Source organism: Macaca nemestrina, chromosome 12 (genome assembly GCF_043159975.1).
Source record: "Macaca nemestrina isolate mMacNem1 chromosome 12, mMacNem.hap1, whole genome shotgun sequence".
Classification (NCBI taxonomy): domain Eukaryota; kingdom Metazoa; phylum Chordata; class Mammalia; order Primates; family Cercopithecidae; genus Macaca; species Macaca nemestrina.
Genome location: NC_092136.1, coordinates 76,915,493 through 76,935,309, shown reverse-complemented (window position 1 = coordinate 76,935,309; position 19,817 = coordinate 76,915,493). Strand labels below are relative to the sequence as shown.

Genomic DNA, 19,817 nt, shown 5'->3' with positions numbered 1-19,817 from the left:
CATACTTTATACATCAGGAAGCCAGAATCTGAATAGTTATAAATAATATGGACAGAAAAATACATTGTTAGACAAAAGCACAAGAAAAGCATTGTTTGGTTCTTATTTAGCTATAGTTTTCTTTTTTTTAAACAGAGTTTCGCTCTTGTTGCCCAGGCTGGAGTGCAATGATGCAATCTTGGCTCATTGCAACCTCTGCCTCCCGGGTTCAAGCGCTTCTCCTGCCTCAGCCTCCTGAGTAGCTGGGATTACAGGCATGTGCCACCATGCCTAGCTAATTTTGTTATTTTTAGTAGAGGCAAGGTTTCTCCATGTTGGTCAGGCTGGTCTCAAACTCCCAACCTCAGGTGATCTACCTGCCTCGGCTTCCCTAAGTGCTGGGATTACAGGCGTGAGTCACCACGCCCAGCCTTTAGCTATAGTTTTCTATTCAGCGTTAATTAGTTCTAATTATTTTAATTTATTCATTTCATCTTGACACAGTATATATTCTATTTGCTGTGCATACATTTCTTTATTGGAGTTCTGAGGAAATCTTGGGAACATTGCACTTTTTTGTCATAGTTCTCTTTTTAAAAGTCTTGATTTTTTAATTTGTGTTGACATATATTTGAACAGAAACATTTAATATATAACCATGAAATATAACTTCAAAAAAAACCCTGTAATACTAGAACCATTATTACAGAATCTTTGTGTCTTTAGTTTTCTGTCACTGTAACTTTATTATTTAGAAATATTCCACAAATACAGTATATATTAATTTGGAAGATATCGGGGTCCTATAAAGTAGGGAAAACTCATAGCTATCTAACCGCTAGCTTATGAAAAACTTTCTTGACATTAACTCATATCTGTTTTTTGTCCCATTTTGAATTTCAGCAATTTCTCTTAGTGATTATTTATTAACACTTTGAAGAAATAAGCCGTCGAAAAGCTCAATTTTCATTCCCTAAGAATAAATGGGTATTGATTAATCTCATGGGAGATTTTTTTATAAGCATGTATCATTACATTATTTTCCTTGTAATTAATTTGCTAAACGCAGGTAAACAAAGTAGTCCTAAACTAAAATTTATTTACCATTTCTCCTTTGAATACAAAGACCAAATATGATCTATTCATGACATTATACCACTGTTTCTATTATTTCCCATATTAACCTTGTGTAGTTGTTTAAAACATTCTTTTCTTCTTTGTAGATGAAGAAAATACAACAGTGAAATAACGATTACTATTGATCAGTCACAGTTTAAAATGATGTCTAATGGGCTGGGTGCGGTGGTTCACATCTGTAATCTCAGCACTTTGGGAGGCCGAGGCGGGAGGATCATGAGGTCAGGAGTTCAAGACTAGCCTGGCTAGCATGGTGAAACCCCATCTCTACTAAAAATACAAAAATTTAGCCGAGCATGGTGGCACACACCTGTACTCCCAGCTACTCGGGCGGCTGAGGCAGGAGAATTGCTTGAACCTGGGAGGCAGAGGTGTAATTTATGAGAGGAGTTCAAAATAAAAAGAACTGGAAGGCTGGGCACGGTGGCTCACGCCTGTAATCCCAGCACTTTGGGAGGCTGAGGTGGGCGGATTATGAGGTCAGGAGATCGAGACCATCCTGGCCAACATGGCGAAACATTGTCTCTACTAAAATACAAAAAAAAATTAGCTGGATGTGGTGGCACACGCCTGTAATCCCAGCTACTCGGGAGGCTGAGGCAGGAGAATCGCTTGAACCCAGCAGGCAGAGCTTGCAGTGAGCCAAGATCACGCCACTGCTCTCCAACCTGGGCAACAGAGCGAGACTCCATCTCAAAAAAAAAAAGGTCTAATGTATACTGTTGTAGGTAGATTATACCTTAATGCATGATGTGAAATTTCAGAGTTAATAGTTATTTTTGAATCTGGGTTCATCTACTTACCATCTGTAGACACATTACATTTGTCCCTTGGTATCCATGGGGCACTGGTTCCAGGACCCTCATGGATAACAAAATCTGCAAATGCTTAAGCCCTTTACATAATATTTGTGTATAACCTGTGCACATCCTCTCATATACTTATAATACTTAATGCTATGTAAATGCTAGGTATAAAATTGTTATACTGTAGTTTTAGTTTGTATTTTTATTGTATTAGCCTTAGTTTATTTTTTTCTAAATATTTTGATCTGAGGATATGGAGGGCTAACTGTACTTAATTTTTCTGAGAGTTACATTCCTGTACTTTAAATTGAAAGTGATAATACTTTCTCAAAAAGTTGTTGTGAGGAATGTATGAGAAATGGTGCTGGCACTGTAATACATGCTCAATAAACCTTTTCTCTTTTTATTTCCACCTTTTTAACTTTTTAACTATTCGCTTTTCTTTTGTTTTTTGTTTTTTGAGACAGAGTCTCACTGTCACCCAGGCAGGAGTGATCTTGGCTCACTGCAAGCTCCACCTCCCGGGTTCATGCCATTCTTCTGCCTCAGCCTCCTGAGTAGCTGGGACTACAGGCGCCCGCCACCATGCCTGGCTAATTTTTTTTTAGTTTTAGTAGAGACGAGATTTCACTGTATTAGCCAGGATGGTCTCGATCTCCTGACCTTATGATCTGCCTACCTCGGCCTCCCAAAGTGCTAGGATTACAGGCGTGAGCCACCGTGCCCGGCCAACTATTCGCTTTTCTTACAAAACCTTTCTAATTCCAAAGACTGAAATTTAGTTTATTCACTAAAGAAATACCTGTCAGCAGAAAGGTCGGAAAATTTCCGTGGTGTTGCTTTCACCTCTTCTCATGCTTGACCATTTCTCCATGTTTTATTCCTTGGGCTTCTGCCCTTTTTAAACACACACACACACACACACACACACCTTCTTTCCATTTGTTAAAATTTGTTTTTGATAAACAAAATGGTGTATGTGGCAATTGTTTAGAAGGAGATGCTTGTGTAGAAGAATGCCTACACACAGTTTTCCTTTCTTTTGTTTTGGAGACAAGATCTCGCTTTGTCACCCAGGCTGGAGTGTGGAGTGCAGTGGTGCAATCTCAGCTCCCTGCAACCTCTGCCTCCCAGGTTCAAGCAGTTCTTCTGCCTCAGCCTCCCAAGTAGCTGGGATTACAGGTGTGAACCACCACGCCTGGCTAGTTTTTGTACTTTTAGTAGAGACGGGGTTTCGCCACATTGACCATGCTGGTCTCGAACTCCCGAGCACAAGCTATTCACTTGCTGTGGCCTCGCAAAGCTCCGGGATTACAGATGTGAGCCGCCAGGCCCGTCCTATACTTTTCTCATTTTCACAACCACAAATTTCTTTAGAAAGTGGTGCCAGGGTTATTTTTAGACATTTTGATGGCATCTATTAATACATATATTTCTATTTACAGTGAGCCAGGGAACATTGCCCAAGTAATGTAGAAATATTTGGGACCATTCAGAAATCATTTGGTTTATTGACTCTCTGGTTTTGTATAATGAAATTCAATTTTTCAACACCTGATTGTCATATTAACATTCCTTTATTTCATTAAATTTATAAATTCTGTTACATAGATGCCTGTGTAATAGGTACTATGCTAAACAATTGGTGATGTAATAGTGAATAGTATGGCTCTAAGATCTCTAAGAGGGGCTGCAGGCACCTGTGAAAGGCCTCAACTTGTAAGGAATAGATTTGAGATGAATATTATATGCATATTTTCTGGGGAAGGACGGTAATTTATCTCAAATTTTCAGTTGCATGTGTTTATGCTTATTATAAATGAGATGTACTATGACATGACATTCCAATTAGCTTTAACCCAACACAGTGGAACTGTTATTGACAAACATAGTAAACTGTCTTGTTCACATAGGTCTCTCATTGTTGCAAAGGTTGAATGTAGAAAACATTGTAATGATTTTTGCCTCCTCATAAAGATAAGGATCTTAGTTGTCACTAATATATATTTAGTGCCTAAAATAATGTGGGGCATCATCTCATTTGACTTGGATGAGATCATCCCTGGAGCATGGTATTTCTGTTTGAATGGCAAACTCTAAAAGAAACATTTATATAGTGAAGTCCATTATGGGAACAACCACAAAGAAGACGATTGAATGAACTGAAAATGCTTTATCTAGCAGAAATTTACTCAGACATAAATGTCTTCAGACATTTAGAAGATTGATTTGTGGAAGAATATCTCAAAGGCTGAGCCAGGATCACTGGATTCAAATTATGGGGAAGCAGAACTGAGTTTGACAGGAGCAAGAATGTTTGTTTTTCGTTTTACATTGCAGGGGAGTGATTATCTTAAGGCTGATAGATGTTGTCAAAGCATTTTTCAATTAAACATGCAAGTTTATGTGAAGTGGAGTTTTGTAAGAGGCACTAATCTTTTTAGGAAGAGATTCCTTTAGAAAATGAAGTGATGGCCAGGCGTGGTGGCTCACTCCTGTAATCCCAGCACTTTGGGAGGCCAAGGCGGGCAGATCACGAGGTCAAGATATCGAGACCATCCTGGCCAACATGGTGAAACCCCGTCTCTACTAAAAATACAAAAATAAGCTGGGCGTTGTGGTGCGTGCCTGTAGTCCCAGCTACTCGGAAGACTGAGACAGGGGAATCACTTGAACCCAGGAGGCAGAGGTTGCAGTGAGCCGAGATCACGCCACTGCACTCTAGCCTGGCGAAACAGAGTGGACTCCATCTCAAAAAAAAAGAAAAGAGAAAATCAAGTTAAAAGAACAAGTAAAGCAAATAAGATTTTGACTTTGACTTTTTCATTGAATAGGTTGCATTTGGGTGCTCTTCTTAGCTAGTAAATATTATTTTTTACTAGTAAATTAAAAGCCTCTTGTTTTTTCTTAAAACAATTTCTTTAACAGTATTATTTTCTTGGCGATCAGCTGGTGTTGGAAACATATTTCTACCTAATTCTTTTTTTTTTTTTTTTTTGAGACGGAGTCTCACTCTGTCGCCCAGGCTGGAGTGCAGTGGTGCAATCTCAGCTCACTGCAAGCTCCGCCTCGCGGGTTAACGCCATTCTCCTGCCTCAGCCTCCCAAGTAGCTGGGACTACAGGCGCCCGCCACCTCGCCCAGCTAGTTTTTTTGTGTTTTTTAGTAGAGACGGGGTTTCACCGTGTTAGCCAGGATGGTCTCGATCTCCTGACCTCGTGATCTGCCCGTCTCAGCCTCCCAAAGTGCTGGGATTACAGGCTTGAGCCACCGCGCCCAGCCTCTACCTAATTCTTAAAAGAGCATTATATAACAAAAATTATCTGGTCTTTAGGGTTCTTGTTTTCTAAAGCCAGTAAGTCAGCCTTCTTAATGATTGATAAATTTAGAAATATAACTGAATTTTGTAAATTAAAAATCAAATGGAATTTTTAAAAAAATGAGAATCCACCAAAAAGAGATCATTTTACATAGTTGATCTACTGAAAATTTCATACCATAACATCACCACAGTCTTAAACTTGTACTGTTATGTAGCAACTTCCATTTCTGCTAGTTGCAAAATTAATAATATAAATATATATATTAGATGAATAGATAGGAAGCAATTAACTCATATATAAAGAATTATACTTTAAGTTGAAACAAGATTTAGTATGTGATTTACAAAACAATAAAAGTAGTTTCATGAAACCATATGAAATTGTTAACATTTGAACATTTTGACCTGTAAAAATGGTGATTTCATATGGCTCAACCTAGTATTATAACAGGTTTCAATAGCAAAAATATTTAAGCTTCAGCCAGTGTCCTACTTATTCCGGTTAATGTTTAAAACAGAATTGCCACAAAAGTATTATATCATCTCTAGTTTAGGCCTCAATGAAAGAAGATAAAAGTACAGAAAAAAAAACCAATTTTACGTCTAATCAAATGTGATGTAATAAGTGATTTTATTCACCCCATGAGGTATGTTAATAGAATTTGTTTAGGAATGAAAAAGATGGGCTCAGCACAATGGCTCACACCTGTAACCTCAGCACTTTGGGAGGCTGAGGTGAGCAGTTTGCTTGAACTCAGCAGTTTGAGACCTGCTGAAGCAACAAGACAAAACCCTGTCTCTACAAAAAATAACAAAAATCAGCCAGGTGTGGTGGCACTTGCCTGTAGTCTCAGTGACTTGGGAGGCTGAGGTGAGAGGGTTACTTGAGCCCAGGAGCTTGAGGCTGCAGTGAGCTGGGATTTTACCACTGCACTCTAGCCTGGGCAACAGAGTGAGACCCTGTGTCTCAAAAAAAAAAAAAAAAAAAGATAAGCAAAGATTTGTAAACATAACAAGGTGGTAGTGTTTAGTTATTAATGATTAGAGAATTTTAGCAAATAAAGACCTTAGACCAGATTCGATCACAGCTTCTTCAGGATCTTAGTGGGACTACAGAAAGTACTTTTATATCGAATATACAAAGGAAGACAAAGTTATATGCAGACTGTTGAGCAGTTACTTCATAAAGAATATATACATATGGCCAGTATTCATATGAAAAAGTGCTTAGCATCATTATTCATTGTAGAATTTCCAATTAAAACCACAATGAGGTATTATCTTACTTCTATTAGAATTAGTAAAACGAAAATGGCTTACAGCACCAAATGTTAGCAAGGATATGCACCAACTGAAACTCTTAACACCTTGTTGTATGTGTAAAATGATACAACCACTTTGGGAAACAGTTTTGTGGTTTCTTCAAATGTTAACAAACTGTTATCCTATAACCTATAAATTTCATTTCCGGGTATTTATATTAGAGAAATGAAAGCATGTTTACAAAAAGCCTTGTATAAGAACGTTCATAGCATCTTTAGTCTTAACATTACTCATACAATGAATTATTACTAAGCAGTAAAAAGGTGTGATCTATGAAACTGTATAGATTTGTCTCAAAATTCCTTGTATATGAAAGAAGCACATACTGTTTGATTCCATTTGTGATAAGTTCTAGAATTAATAAAGCTAATAATCTGTTGTGTTAGTCCATTTTCATGCTGCTGATAAAGACATACCCAAGTCTGCCAAGACTGGGCAATTTGCAAAAGAAAGAGGTTTAATTGGACTTACAGTTCCATGTGACTGGGCAGGCCTCAGAATTATGGCAGACGGCAAGAAGGAGCAAGTCATGCCTTTCATTGATAGCAGGAGGCAAAGAAAGAGAGAGCTTGTGCAGGGAACTCCTGTTTTTAAAACCATCACATCTCGTGAGACTCATTCACTCACAGGAAATGAACCTGCCCCCTTAATTCAATCACCTTCCACTGGATTCCTCCCACAACACGTGGGAATTGTGGCAGTTACAATTTAAGATGAGATTTGGGTGGGGACACAGCCAAACCATATTTTTCTGCCCCTGGCCCCTCCTAAATCTCATGTTCTCATAGTTTAAAACCAGTCATGCCTTCCTAACAGTTCCCCAAAGTATTGACTCATTTCAGCATTAACTCAGAAGTCCACATCCAGCATCTCATCTGAGACAAGGCAAGTCCCTTCTTCCTGTGAGACTGTAAAATCAAAAGCAAGTTAGTGCTTCCTGGATACATACAGTGGGAGTACAGGCATTGGGTAAACACAGCCATTCCAAATGGAAGAAATTGGCCAAAACAAAGGGGCTACAGGCCCCATGCAATTCTGAAATCCAGCAGGGCAATCAAATCTTAAAACTCCAAAATGATCTCTTTTGACTGTCTTACATCCAGGTCATGCTGATGCAAGTGGTGGGTTTCCATGGTCTTGGGCAGCTGCGCCCCTGTACAGCCTCCCTCCTGGCTGTTTTCATGGGCTGGCATTGAGTATCTCTGGCTTTTCCAGGCACACGGTGCAAGCTGTCAGTGGATCTGCCCTTCTGGGGTCTAGAGGGCAGTGGTCCTCTTCTCACAGCTCCACTAGGTGGTGCCCCAGTAGGGACTCTGTGTGGGGGCTCTGACCCCACATTTCCCTTCCACACTGCCCTAGCAGAGGTTCTCCATGAAGGCCCCACCCCTGCAGGAAACTTCTGCCTGGGCATCTAGGCATTTCCATACATCTTCTGAAATCTAGGCAGAGGTTCCCAAACTCCAGTTCTTCTGTGCATTCACAGGTTCAACACCACATGGAAGCTGCCAAGGCTTGGGACTTGCACCCTCTGAAGCCATGGCCTGAGCTCTACATTGGCCCCTTTCAGCCATGACTGGAGTGGCTGAGATGCAGGGCACCAAGTCCCTAGGCTGCACGCAGCACGTGGACCCTGGGCCTGACCCACGAAACCATGCTTTCCTTCTAGGCCTCCAGGCCTGTGATAGGAGGGGCTGCCATGAAGACCTCTGACATGTCTGGAGACATTTTCTCCATTGTCTTGGGGATAACATTTGGCTCCTTGTTTCTTATGCAAATTTCTGCAGCCAGCTTGAATTTCTCCTCAGAAAATGGGATTTCTTTTCTATCACCTTGCCAGGCTGCAAATTTTCCAAACTTTCATGCTCTGCTTCCCTTATAAAACTGAATGCCTTTAATAGCACCCAGGTCACCTCTTGAATGCTTTGCTGCTTAGAAATTTCTTCCTCCAGATACCCTAAATCATCTCCTTCATGTTCAAAGTTCCACAAATCTCTAGGGCAGGGGAAAATGCCACCAGTCTGCTAAAACATAATAAAAGTCACCCTTACACCAGTTTGGGAACAAGTTCCTCATCTCCATCTGAGACTACCTCAGCCTGCACCTTATTGTTCATATTGCTGTCAGCATTTTTGTCAAAGCCATTCAACAAGTCTCTAGGAAGTTCCAAACTTTCCCACATTTTCATATCTTCTTCTGAGCCCTCCAACTGTTCCAACCTCTGCCTTTTACCCACTTTTTAAGCTGCTTCCACATTTTTGGGTACCTTTTCAGCAACGCCCCACTCCCGGTACCAGTTTACTGTATTAGTCCTTTTTCATGCTGCTGATAAAGGCAAGACTGGACAGTTTACAAAAGAAAGAGGTTTAATTGTACTCATAGTTCCACATGGCTGGGGAGGCATCAAAATCATGGCAGAAGGCAAGGAGGAGCAAGTCATGTCTTACATCAATGACGGCAGGCAAACAAAGAGCTTGTGCAGGAAACTCCCATTTTTAAAACCATCAGATCTCGAGACTCATTCACTATCACAAGAACAGAACAGGAAAGACACACCCCATAATTCAGTCACCTCCCACTGGGTTCCTCCCACAACACGTGGGAATTGTGGGAGTTACAATTCAAGATGAGATTTGGGTAGGGACACAGCCAAACCATATCATCTATGATTATCATAATCAAGACTGATTTCTTCTTGCTTTGGTGGGGAAAAGGAATTCAGTAGGAAAGGACAGGAGGGAATTTTTGTGGGACTAGTGATATTCCTTATGTTGATTGTGGTCTAGATTACACAATGTATGCATTTGTCAGAACTGATGAACTTAGTGCTTAAAATATGTTTATTTTACAGTATGTGAATTATGCCTCATTAAAAATATTTTCAAAACTGATAATGGTTTGATAGTCATTTTCAAAAAGCTGAATTTGAAATAGTATATACAGTTTTCATGTACCCATAATTACAAACTGTATAAATGCATTTCTAAACCATATATATATAACCTGCTAATATTGCACAGTGATTAAGATGGGCTCTAAAGTCAGACTATTCAAAATTCAGTCTTGCTAAATTGTACTAACTTACCTTAGGCAAATTACCATTCCTCTCTGTGTGTCCTCAGTTTCCTCAGTCATAAAATGAGAATAATTTAATACCTATTTAATTGGGTTATATTGGAATTTTATGAACTAATTAATATAAAACTCTTGGAATAATTAATACTTGGAACACAGTACTCATTCACTAATGTTAACATCTTAGATTAATAGTACTGCTATTGATATTACTAATTAATGCTTCTCTTCAGTTTTCTTGGCCTCCATAATTTTTTTTATTTTTTATTTTTTTGCCTACTGAATAATTTGGAATTTATACCAAAAAGTTGGCATGTTGTTGCTCAATTCTGGAATCATATATTTTAAATATTTACAAAAGACTTGTTATATTTATACTGTGCTATGCTCTGTAGATGTGAAGATCTGGTCCGATTTCTTAAGGAGTTCTTGTTATGGAAGAAAGGTACAGGGAAATTTTAAATAATACAGTCACAAAGTCTGTGATGGAGATTATCAAGGGTGCTGTGGAAGAACCAGATACTTGGCTCATACTTGGTAGAAGATAATACCTATGCTTGACTTTTTTTTTTGCCAGCGGGGGGCGGGTGGTCAGGAGGGTCTCTTTCTTTTTGTTATTTATTTATTTATTTTTCTTCATTGCTTCTGAAATGTTTAGCACCTACCACTAATTCATACTCTGAACAACTCCTAGGCTGGGAGAAATCATATTTCACAATAATAATGGTTAGGATGATGTGTTCCATTTCATTGAAGTCTAGATTAACTTAAGGTACATACAGGAAACAGTCTAGAATCTGGTTAAGTCAAAGTCAGTAACCAGTCTGCCCAAAACTAAACTTTGAACCTTTCTACCCTAATACGAGCATCTCATCTCAGTTAATGGCAGCTACATTCTTTCACTGGCTCAACCCTATGGAATATGTCAATAGAATTTCTTTGGGAATGAAAAAGATAAGCAGAGATGTAAATATAACCAAGTGGTAGTGTTTGGTTATTAATGATGAGAGAATTTTAGCAAATGGAGACTTTATACCAGATTCCATCAGGTGCTTCTTCAGGAACAGAGTGGGACTACAGAGAGTGCTTTTATACCAAGTGTAAAGCCCAAGGCCCAAAACCTTGGAGCACATCGGTAACTTTGCTTTTTCTCTCACTCCACATCTACCCTAACAGCAAATCCAATCAGCTCTTCATGCATAATTGTATCTAGAATTTGATCAGTTCTCCTTCATAGCTACATTCTTGTCCAAGCCACCATCTCTTTTTTGTAAAATGTATATAATTGAGTAGTTTTTTTTGTTTTTGTTTTTGTTTTTTACAAGTTATGCAACTGGTACCACTATCTAACACCAGGATATTTTTCTCACCCTAAAAAGAAAACCCAGTACCCGTTAGCAGTTATTCTTCAGTCTCCCTTTTCCTAGCCCTTGGCGACCACCAATCTTTCTGTGTCTATAATTTGACTATTCTCAACATTTTATAAACATAGAATTATATGATACGTGACTTTTTGTGCGCAGCCACTTTCTTTCTTTCTCTTTTTTTTCTTTTTTTTGAGACAGAGTTTCGTTCTTGTTGCCCAAGCTGGAGCACAATGGCATGATCTCAGCTCACCACAACCTCCGTCTCCCAGGTTCAAGGGATTCTCCTGCCTCAGCCTACCAAGTAGCTAGGATTACAGGCATGTGCCACCACACCCGGAAAATTTTGTATTTTCAGTAGAGATGGGGTTTCTCCATGTTGGTCAGGCTGGTCTCGAACTCCTGACCTCAGGTGATCCACCTGCCTTGCCCTCCCAAAGTGCTGGGAACCACCACTAGCCATGTGTGACCACTTTCAAGTAGAATAATCTTTACAAGGTTTATCCGTGTAATATAAATCAGAACTTTATTCCTTTTTATGGCTGAATAGTATTTCCATATGTAGATATACTAGATTTTGTTTATTCATTCTATTCTTGTCTTTGAGAGAGTAATTGGAATTAGCCATGGGGAACACATTCCAGGCAAAGAGAGCAGAAGTGTAATCAGTCACCTGATATCCTAAGAAAGCCTGGTATTTTGGAGGGATATGTCTGATTTAACATGCCTGAGAGAAGAAATGGTATGGAGAACAGAGAACAAGTGAGGGAGGGGTAGCAAAACAACTGGATTGTTGTTAGGGTCCTTAGTCTAAAAGATTCTGTAGATAGTGTTAAGAAATTTGGATGTGATTGGCCGGGCGCAGTGGCTCACGCCTGTAATCCCAACACTTTGGGAGGCTGAGGCAGGTGGATCACGAGATCAGGAGATGGAGACCATCCTGGCTAACACACTGAAACCCCATCTCTACTAAAAAAATACAAAAAAATTAGCTGGGCGTGGTGGCGGGCGCCTGTAGTCCCAGCTACTCCAGAGGCTGAGGCAGGAGAATGGCGTGAACCTGGGAGGCGGAGCTTGCGGTGAACCGAGATTGCGCCACTGCACTCCAGCCTGGGCGACAAAACGAGACTCTGTCTCAAACAAAAAAAAAAAAAGGAAAAAAAAGATATTTGGTTGTGATTTGAAGGAATTCATAAAAATTTCCTCTAACTCAGATTTAGGATTTTTTTCATTATTCAAAATAGGAAAAACCCAAAGATGGGTAATTTTCTGTTTTCATATAATAACCACTACCTTAGGCTTGTGTTTAAACACATTAAACAGATTAAAAGCCTTTTAGGGAGTTGTTCTTTAATAAATTTTACTGCTAAATTCCCTTTTTGCTTAAAGTAGTGGAAGTAGGCCGGGTGCAGTGACTCACGCCTGTAATCCCAAAAGTTTGGGAGGCTGAGGCAGGCAGATCACCTGAGATTAGGAGTTGGAGACTAGCCTGATCAACATGGTGAAACCCCATCTCTACTAAACATACAAAAAAAATTAGCCAGGCGTGGTAATGGGTGCCTGTAATCCCAGCTACTCAGGAGACTGAGGCAGGAAAATCGCTTGAACCCTGGAGGAGGAGGTTGCAGTGAGCCAAGATCCTGCCGTTGCACTCCAGCCTGGGTGACAAGAGTGAAACTCCATCTCAAAAAAAAAAAAAGTAGTGGAAGTAATTGAAATAGATTTTCCTAGCAATATTAGCTCTTTTACGTTTTGAAGCTTTTTAAAATTGGTATGTTGTATAACTTCAGTATACTCTTCAGTTCCCACCATGACTTTGAGAAATAACAAATAGATTGAGCCATTTGTTGTATATGGAATCCTCTTTTTCTTTTTTTTTAACATGGAATTCTGAATGGAATATGAGAAGTAATAAAGCATAGATCCTTAAGTTAGAAGAAGGTTGTAATGAAATTAGGGGACTGGATCTTTGCCAAAAATAAATAAAGTCTCTGAGTCTTAATTTTCCTTTCTGTAAAATGGAGGCAAGACCAGACAAGACAAAACATCTAGTCTTACCTTTTGATATTAGATAATTAAAATTCTAGACTGTGTATTATATATGCTCATATAATATGTATGAACATGTATGTTTCATTCTCATGCATAATAAATTTTTGTCATTTTAATTTCTGATTTTTATCCGTGGCAATTTTACTGCTTTCTTCAGAAGACCAATTTAGTAATACTCAAGAGAATCCATTCTTTTATAAATAAGAAAGCTGAGGCCTAATGAGGATATATGACTTGTCCAGGGGCTCTTTGGAATGCAGAGTTCCTACTCTAAAGCAGTAGAATCTAGCTGGCATGGAATTGGAAAGGGAGAGGAGGGTAGGAGGCATATGTGTGACATGACAGATAAGGAAAAGAGTCATTTCATCTTAACAGTTTTCACTTTGAATTAGAGGTATTTACATCACACATTGAGAACACAAATGGGAGGATCTTGTTGCTAATTAATAACCTAGTGGCACATCTAGAACTAAGTTTCCCAACTCTTAGTCCAGAGTCGCTCTTTATCTTCAGCGTTATGCACTGCTTGTCTGAGCAAGAAAAATATCCAAGTAAGTTTTCTCAGTTGTAAGTGGCATTTAAATTAACCATACCACACCTTTGTTTTTGCCAGTAAAAATATACGATTTTATTTGCCAGATATAGGGATGTACAACTGTAGTCCTAGCTACTTGGGAGGCTGAGGTAGAGGGTCTTAAGCCCAGGAATTTGAGGTTACCTTGAGCCAAGATCAGGTCACTGAACTCCAGCCTTTTTTTTTTTTTAAGTAGAATTTATACGTTAGACTCTTATTTATTTGGAATTTTCTGGTATTGTTGAATCAGTTATAAACCATTATTAACAAAATCAGCTACCAAAATTTTTTATGTTTTTAAATTGTGTTATTGGAACTGATGTTTTGCTGTAATTATTCAGAAAGTTCTGGTTCTTAATTATGTAGCAATATCAAATGCTGTTGTCTCTGAAGGTAGAAAAGAATTATTTCCAAATGAATCAAGAACAAAACAAAAAATGCTTTTGCAATCAAGTTTTACATTGATTTCATCTCCTTAGAGATTACATACTACTTTTAAAGTTATTAAACGTTGATTTTTGTTTAATTTTGTTCCACTTTTCTTTTCAACCAAAGAGATATTCATTGTCATTCCAAACAGTAGAGAGGAAAATCTAATATTCCTCTCTGAAGAACAGTATATTTTAATGTGTTTTTCTTAGTGCTTTTAAAATTCAGGATTAATTAGGGCTAGCTGTAACTGTGTTTTTGATGTTCTTAATGTATTTTTCTTTTTTATTTTAATTTCTATCCGTATTATTCAAAAAGTTCTCTAGAGCAGGAAAAAGATTTTTATGCTGTCTTATTTTTTTCCTTGTTTAGAAATCGAAACGAGTTGGCTGAGACTCTTGCACTCCTGAAAGCACAAATTGATCCTGTACTATTGAAAAACTCTAGCCAACAAGACAACTCTTCTCGGGAAAGTCCCAGCTTAGAGGATGAGGAGACTAAAAAAGAGGAAGAAACACCTAAACAAGGTTTTTTTTGTGTGTTTTGTTTTGCTTTGTTTTGTAATCTCTTCCATATTCTTCCACTCCTCTTCCCAACTATGTAATTCTGAATTTCTATCTCAATTTGAATTGGGAACCTTCTTATAAAAAGAGGTTGATTTTTCCTTAATTTAAAGAAAATGAGGCCAAAAACATCAAATATGTTGCTCTTTTATATAGAACATTTAAAGATATCTTAGTAAAAAATGGTCAAATCATCAAAACATAGTATTTTTTACTAAGGAATGTGAAGACATTTAATGAACTTTTTTATTGTGGTAAAATATAACATAAAATTTACCATTTTAACCATTTTTAACCATACAGTTCTGTGGCATTAAGTACATTCATATTGTTGTGATGCACTCATCACCGCCATCCATCTCCAGAACTTTTTTGATCTTTCTCAGTTAAAACTCTGTATGTTTTAAACATTAAACTGCATTTTTCCTTCCCCTTAGCCCCTAGCATCTCTCATTCTGCTATCTGTCTCTTATGAATTTGATCATTCATATCTGAGAAATCATATAATGCTTGCACTTTTGTGACAGGCTTATTTCATATAGCATAGTGTCTTCAAAGTTCATCCATGTTACAGGGGTCCCCAATCCCCGGGCCAAGGACTGTTACCAGTCTGTAACCTGTTAGGAACTGGGCTGCACAGCAGGAGGTGAGCAGGGACGAGTAAGCATTACCACCTGAGTGAGCATTACTGCCCAAGCTCCACCTCCTGTCAGATCAATGGCAGTATTAAATTCTCATGGGAGCACAAACCCTATTGTGAACCACTTAATGCGAGGGATCTAGGTTGCACACTCCTCATGAGAATCTAATGCCTGATGATCTGAGATGGAACAGTTTCATCCCAAAACCATCCCCCCAGCCCACCTCCTGTAGAAAAATTGTCTTCCACGAAACCGGTCTCTGGTGCCAAAAGGTTGGGAACCACTGTTGTAGTGTATGTCAGAATTTTCTTCCTTTAATAATAATAAATTCTTGAATAATTGTCCATTGTATGTATATACCACATTTTGTTTATCAATTCATCCATCAGTGGGCACTTAAATTGCTTCCACTTTTTGGACATTGTGAATAATGCTGCCATGAACTGGGTGTACACATATCTCTTGAGTCCCTGCTTTCCCTTCTTTTAATCCAGAAGTGGAATTGCTGGATCATATGTGGTAATTCTGTGTTTAATTTTTTTGAGGAAACACATACTGTTTTCCACAGCAGTTGCATCATTTTACATTCCTTCCAGTAATATCCAGGGACTCTAGTTGCTTCCCATCCTCACCAACACTTGTTTCTGTTTTTTTTTAATAGCAGCATCTCATTGTAATTATTAGTTCCTATTGACAAGTGATGTTAAGCATCTATCTTTTCAAGTATTTATTGACCATTTGTATATCTTCTTTGGAAAAATGTTAATTCAAGTTCTTTGTCCGTTTTTTTTTGGGATTGTTAATTTTTTTTATGCTTTGAAAACTCTTTAAGTCTATGATAATTGTCATTGTTAAACCTGATTTCGATTGAGTTTTCTAATTTGCTTAACTAGGCAGATCAAATTCTAACCATTCTAGGAAGACAGAGCCAAGTCCTGAGCTCTCCAAAAGGAAAGAAGCCAACTGAAATTTTGACCAACATCTTAATGTTTGTTATCGATAACCTTTTAATGACAAGGGAAGGAATTTGCTTTCCTTACCATGTTTTCTTTGCTTTTAGTTTGCCTCTACTAGTTTTGATTAGCACCTAAAAATAATGTGTTATTCCTTTATTTGCTGCTCTTAGGAAACCATTTATAGAAAGCATTCTATATCTACAAGCATTGCTTGTAAACAAGGAATTATGCCTTTCCGTGTAGTATATAATAATGTTCCTATATATTAAGCATTTTTTAGCTGAAATGTTGATTACCGTCCTTCGTTGCTTATGTGGTTTTATTTCAAATGTCTGTGGTGGTTTTATTTCTAAGCCCAATTTCTGCTTTGAAGAATTCTTTTTCATATGTTAAAATTAAACTTACAGACTACTTTAGGAAAGTTTTTTTTTTTTTTCCTTTGAGACAGGATCTCTCTCTGTCGCCCAGGCTGAAGTACAGTGGTGCAGTCATTGCTCACTACAGCTTAGAACTCTTGGGCTCAAGTGATCCCGGCCCCTCAGCCTCTCCTGAGTAGCTAAGACTACAGGCGTGTGCCATCAGGCCCGGCTAGTTTTCATTTTTTATTTTTTGTAGAGATGGGGTCTTGCTCTGTTGCCCAGGCTGGTCTTGACTTGGCCTCAAGCGACCCTCCTGCCTTGGCTTCCCAAAGTGCTGGGATTACGGGAATGAGTCATTGTGGCCAGCCATGCATAATAATTTTAAAGTAGTCTAAAACTCCTATTGAATTTCTGTTCTTTTTTTAGTAGTATTTTCCAGGGATTAGTTCTAGGTTTAAACTTAATATTATTTGTTCATTTTGGTCATTCATTCACATATTTTCTTATTCCCATACACAATTAAAATCAAAGCCAGAGAAAATGTGAATTGGAAACCACGGTCAGAATAATAGAAATTTAAGAGGCAATTATTTCTAATACAAGACCTCAAAATTGACACTGATCTTGAACGGAGACTGATTATGTAGTTTAAAGTAGAAAGAAAAACAGAAATACTGTTTTTCTAGTTAAGCTCTTCCTAATAGTTAATGCTGAAGTTTATTTGTGGGGCCTTATAGTACATAATGGGGGATTTCAACAATAACAGCTAACATTTATTGGGCACATCCTGTTTTCTTTGCAGTCTACCAAATGCTGCATATGGATTTTCATTTAATCCTCATAGCAACTCTTTGAGGTAACTACTATTATTATTTTAATTTTACAGATGAGGAAATTGGAACATTTATAATGTTGCCTCAGGTCATATACATAATAAAGTATCAGAGTCTACATTTGAAGCCTGATCCTTCTATAGCCTGTGCTCTTAAAGTGGTCTAGAGTAGTACTTCTCAAACTTTAATATGCGTGGTGTTCACCTCAGGAGTTTTTTAAAATACAGAATCTGGTGAAGTAGGTCTTGGCTGTCTGCTGATTGGCTGTTTTAACAAGGACCTATGTAATGCTGATACTGCTGGTTAGAGGACCACATTTTGAGTAATAAGGTCATCTCCTAACTTCTGAAACAAATACACCAAAGGCTGTTATACACCTGTTTCTGAAAACATTTCTCAATGAATGCTGATGTTATACCTCTCAATACAACTAAGAGAAAATGGTCTGTGAGGGATGGCATCTCTTGAAAAAGTAGAAGAGGAGGAGCAGGACATTTTGTTCTCTTTGTTTTTCTGTCTTCTATTTTTATTTTAGAGACAGTCTCACCCTGTCACCTGGGCTGGAGTGCAGTAGTGCAATCAATAGTACGCGGCAATCTGAAACTCCTGGGGTCAAGTGATCCTCCTGCCTCAGCCTCCCACGTGGCCGGGACTACGGGTGTGCGCCACCATGCCTGGCTAATGTTTTTTAATTTTTAATTTTGTAAAGATGTGGTCTCACTTTGTTGCCCAGGCTGGTCTCGAACTCCTGACTTCAAGCAATCCTCTTGCCTCAGCCCTCCAAATTTCAGGATTACAGATGTGAGCAACTGCGCAGAGCCTACCTTCTCTTTTAAATAAGGCTTTTCTGCTTCTCTTTCTCTAACAACAAAATGTTTCTTATTAATGCGTTCATTCATTCATTCAGTGAATACTTACTGTGCACCTTCTCTGTGTTAAGCATGATTTTAGGCATATAGTTTAATAAAGAAAGACTAAAATCCTTGCTTTTATAAAGCTTACACTATAGTAGATAAAATAGTAACACATAAACCATTTACTATGTGCCAATACTGTTCTAAATGTTTTGCCTGTATTGTCAGATCATTTTCACAACAAACCCTGTTTAGTAGTATAATATTATTACTTCCCTTTTTCAGATGAGGGAAATTAGATAAAGAGTTATTTCAGTAATAGCTTGTTAATGGCAGACCTGGTATTCAAAACTAGGCAGTCTGTCTCCAGAGTCCCTGTGCCCTTTTAATGCTGCACTTACATACAATTTCAGCCCCCAAAACCCTGCCTCTCACCCTTGTCCTCTCAGATGTAGTTCTTGTAGTCTATTCCATGGCAAGACCAAAGAAATATGATTCTGTTCTGTCATTTTTATTCCTTTCGTATGTAAACAAACATTACCCTTGGACTGTGTTGGGGGATCACGGCCAAGTGGGAAGGAGTAGGTCAAAAGCTGGAAACAGTCCTGGGGAATGTCTAACATAGAGTGTTGAAGCAAAATGTGATGAAAGTTAAAAATTAAGCATGGTTGGATATTTGCAAATTGGGCAGCAAGAAATAAAACTAAATAGGCACTGGAGAGGGAATAAACAACCACTCTTATTCGGGTAGCTAAAATAGATTTTTCTTTAGTCATTAGTTAAATTGCCATGCCTTGTATCTTAACTCAGCAAGATAAGTTTTTAAATTTTTGTATGGGTGCTAAGGAGAAACGTATTAACTGTAAATGTGGGCAAAAAAATGAAAAATGGCAGCAAGTGGCCTGGAAAATGGTGGCATCAACTAAATAATTAAGTTGACTTTGTTTCAAAGATAATTAGAATTGCCTTCTGAAAGTCTAAATTTGCTAGACTAACATTCAGAATCTCAGTGTGGTCTCTCTCTCTTTCTAGCAATAGCTCCTGCTTTTTCTTATATGAGTACTGGTTCCAGATCATTTAGATGCTTTTGTTTTCTCTGTATGTCTTGGGCATTCCCTTCTGTGTCTGCGTGCTGTTTCTCTCCCTCAGATGTTGTCTCCCCAACTCCCATGAAAGTCTGGTTATACTTCAAGGACCATCTGAAACTTTATTTATACTATTTGTATCCCACTTATATTAGGGCTAGTCATGGCATCTGACTTGAAGCTCTCAGATACTTTTTGAGTTGTTATTCTCAGACTATGGTAGATTTCCAAGTAAGTGTTTGGTGTCATTTACACCCTTTTATGGGAGTTTAAGATCTAGTGTCTTAATTTAGGTGAAAAACTACCTGGAAGGTATTGTGCATATAAAACACCATGGAATTTAATATATAGTTTCTCTCTACATTGGACACTGTATTCTAATTTAGAAGGGACCAAAAAGTTAAAAAGAAACTTTACCGGGGAAAAACAAAGTTGAGGGAAGCTCAACTAACATTTAGTTTTTAATTCT

General features: G+C 38.2%; 1 protein-coding gene across 2 annotated transcripts in view; it reads left to right on the top strand.

The window, feature by feature from the left end:
- The window catches only part of LOC105468803 (remodeling and spacing factor 1), a 158,619-nt gene that overhangs the window by 77,612 nt on the left and 61,190 nt on the right, over positions 1 to 19,817 (top strand). For both annotated transcript variants that reach the window (XM_071075345.1, XM_011719180.2), the window contains exon 5: positions 14,430 to 14,584. In XM_071075345.1, the coding sequence (XP_070931446.1) occupies positions 14,430 to 14,584 (155 nt within the window). The remainder of the gene's footprint in view (positions 1 to 14,429; positions 14,585 to 19,817) is intronic.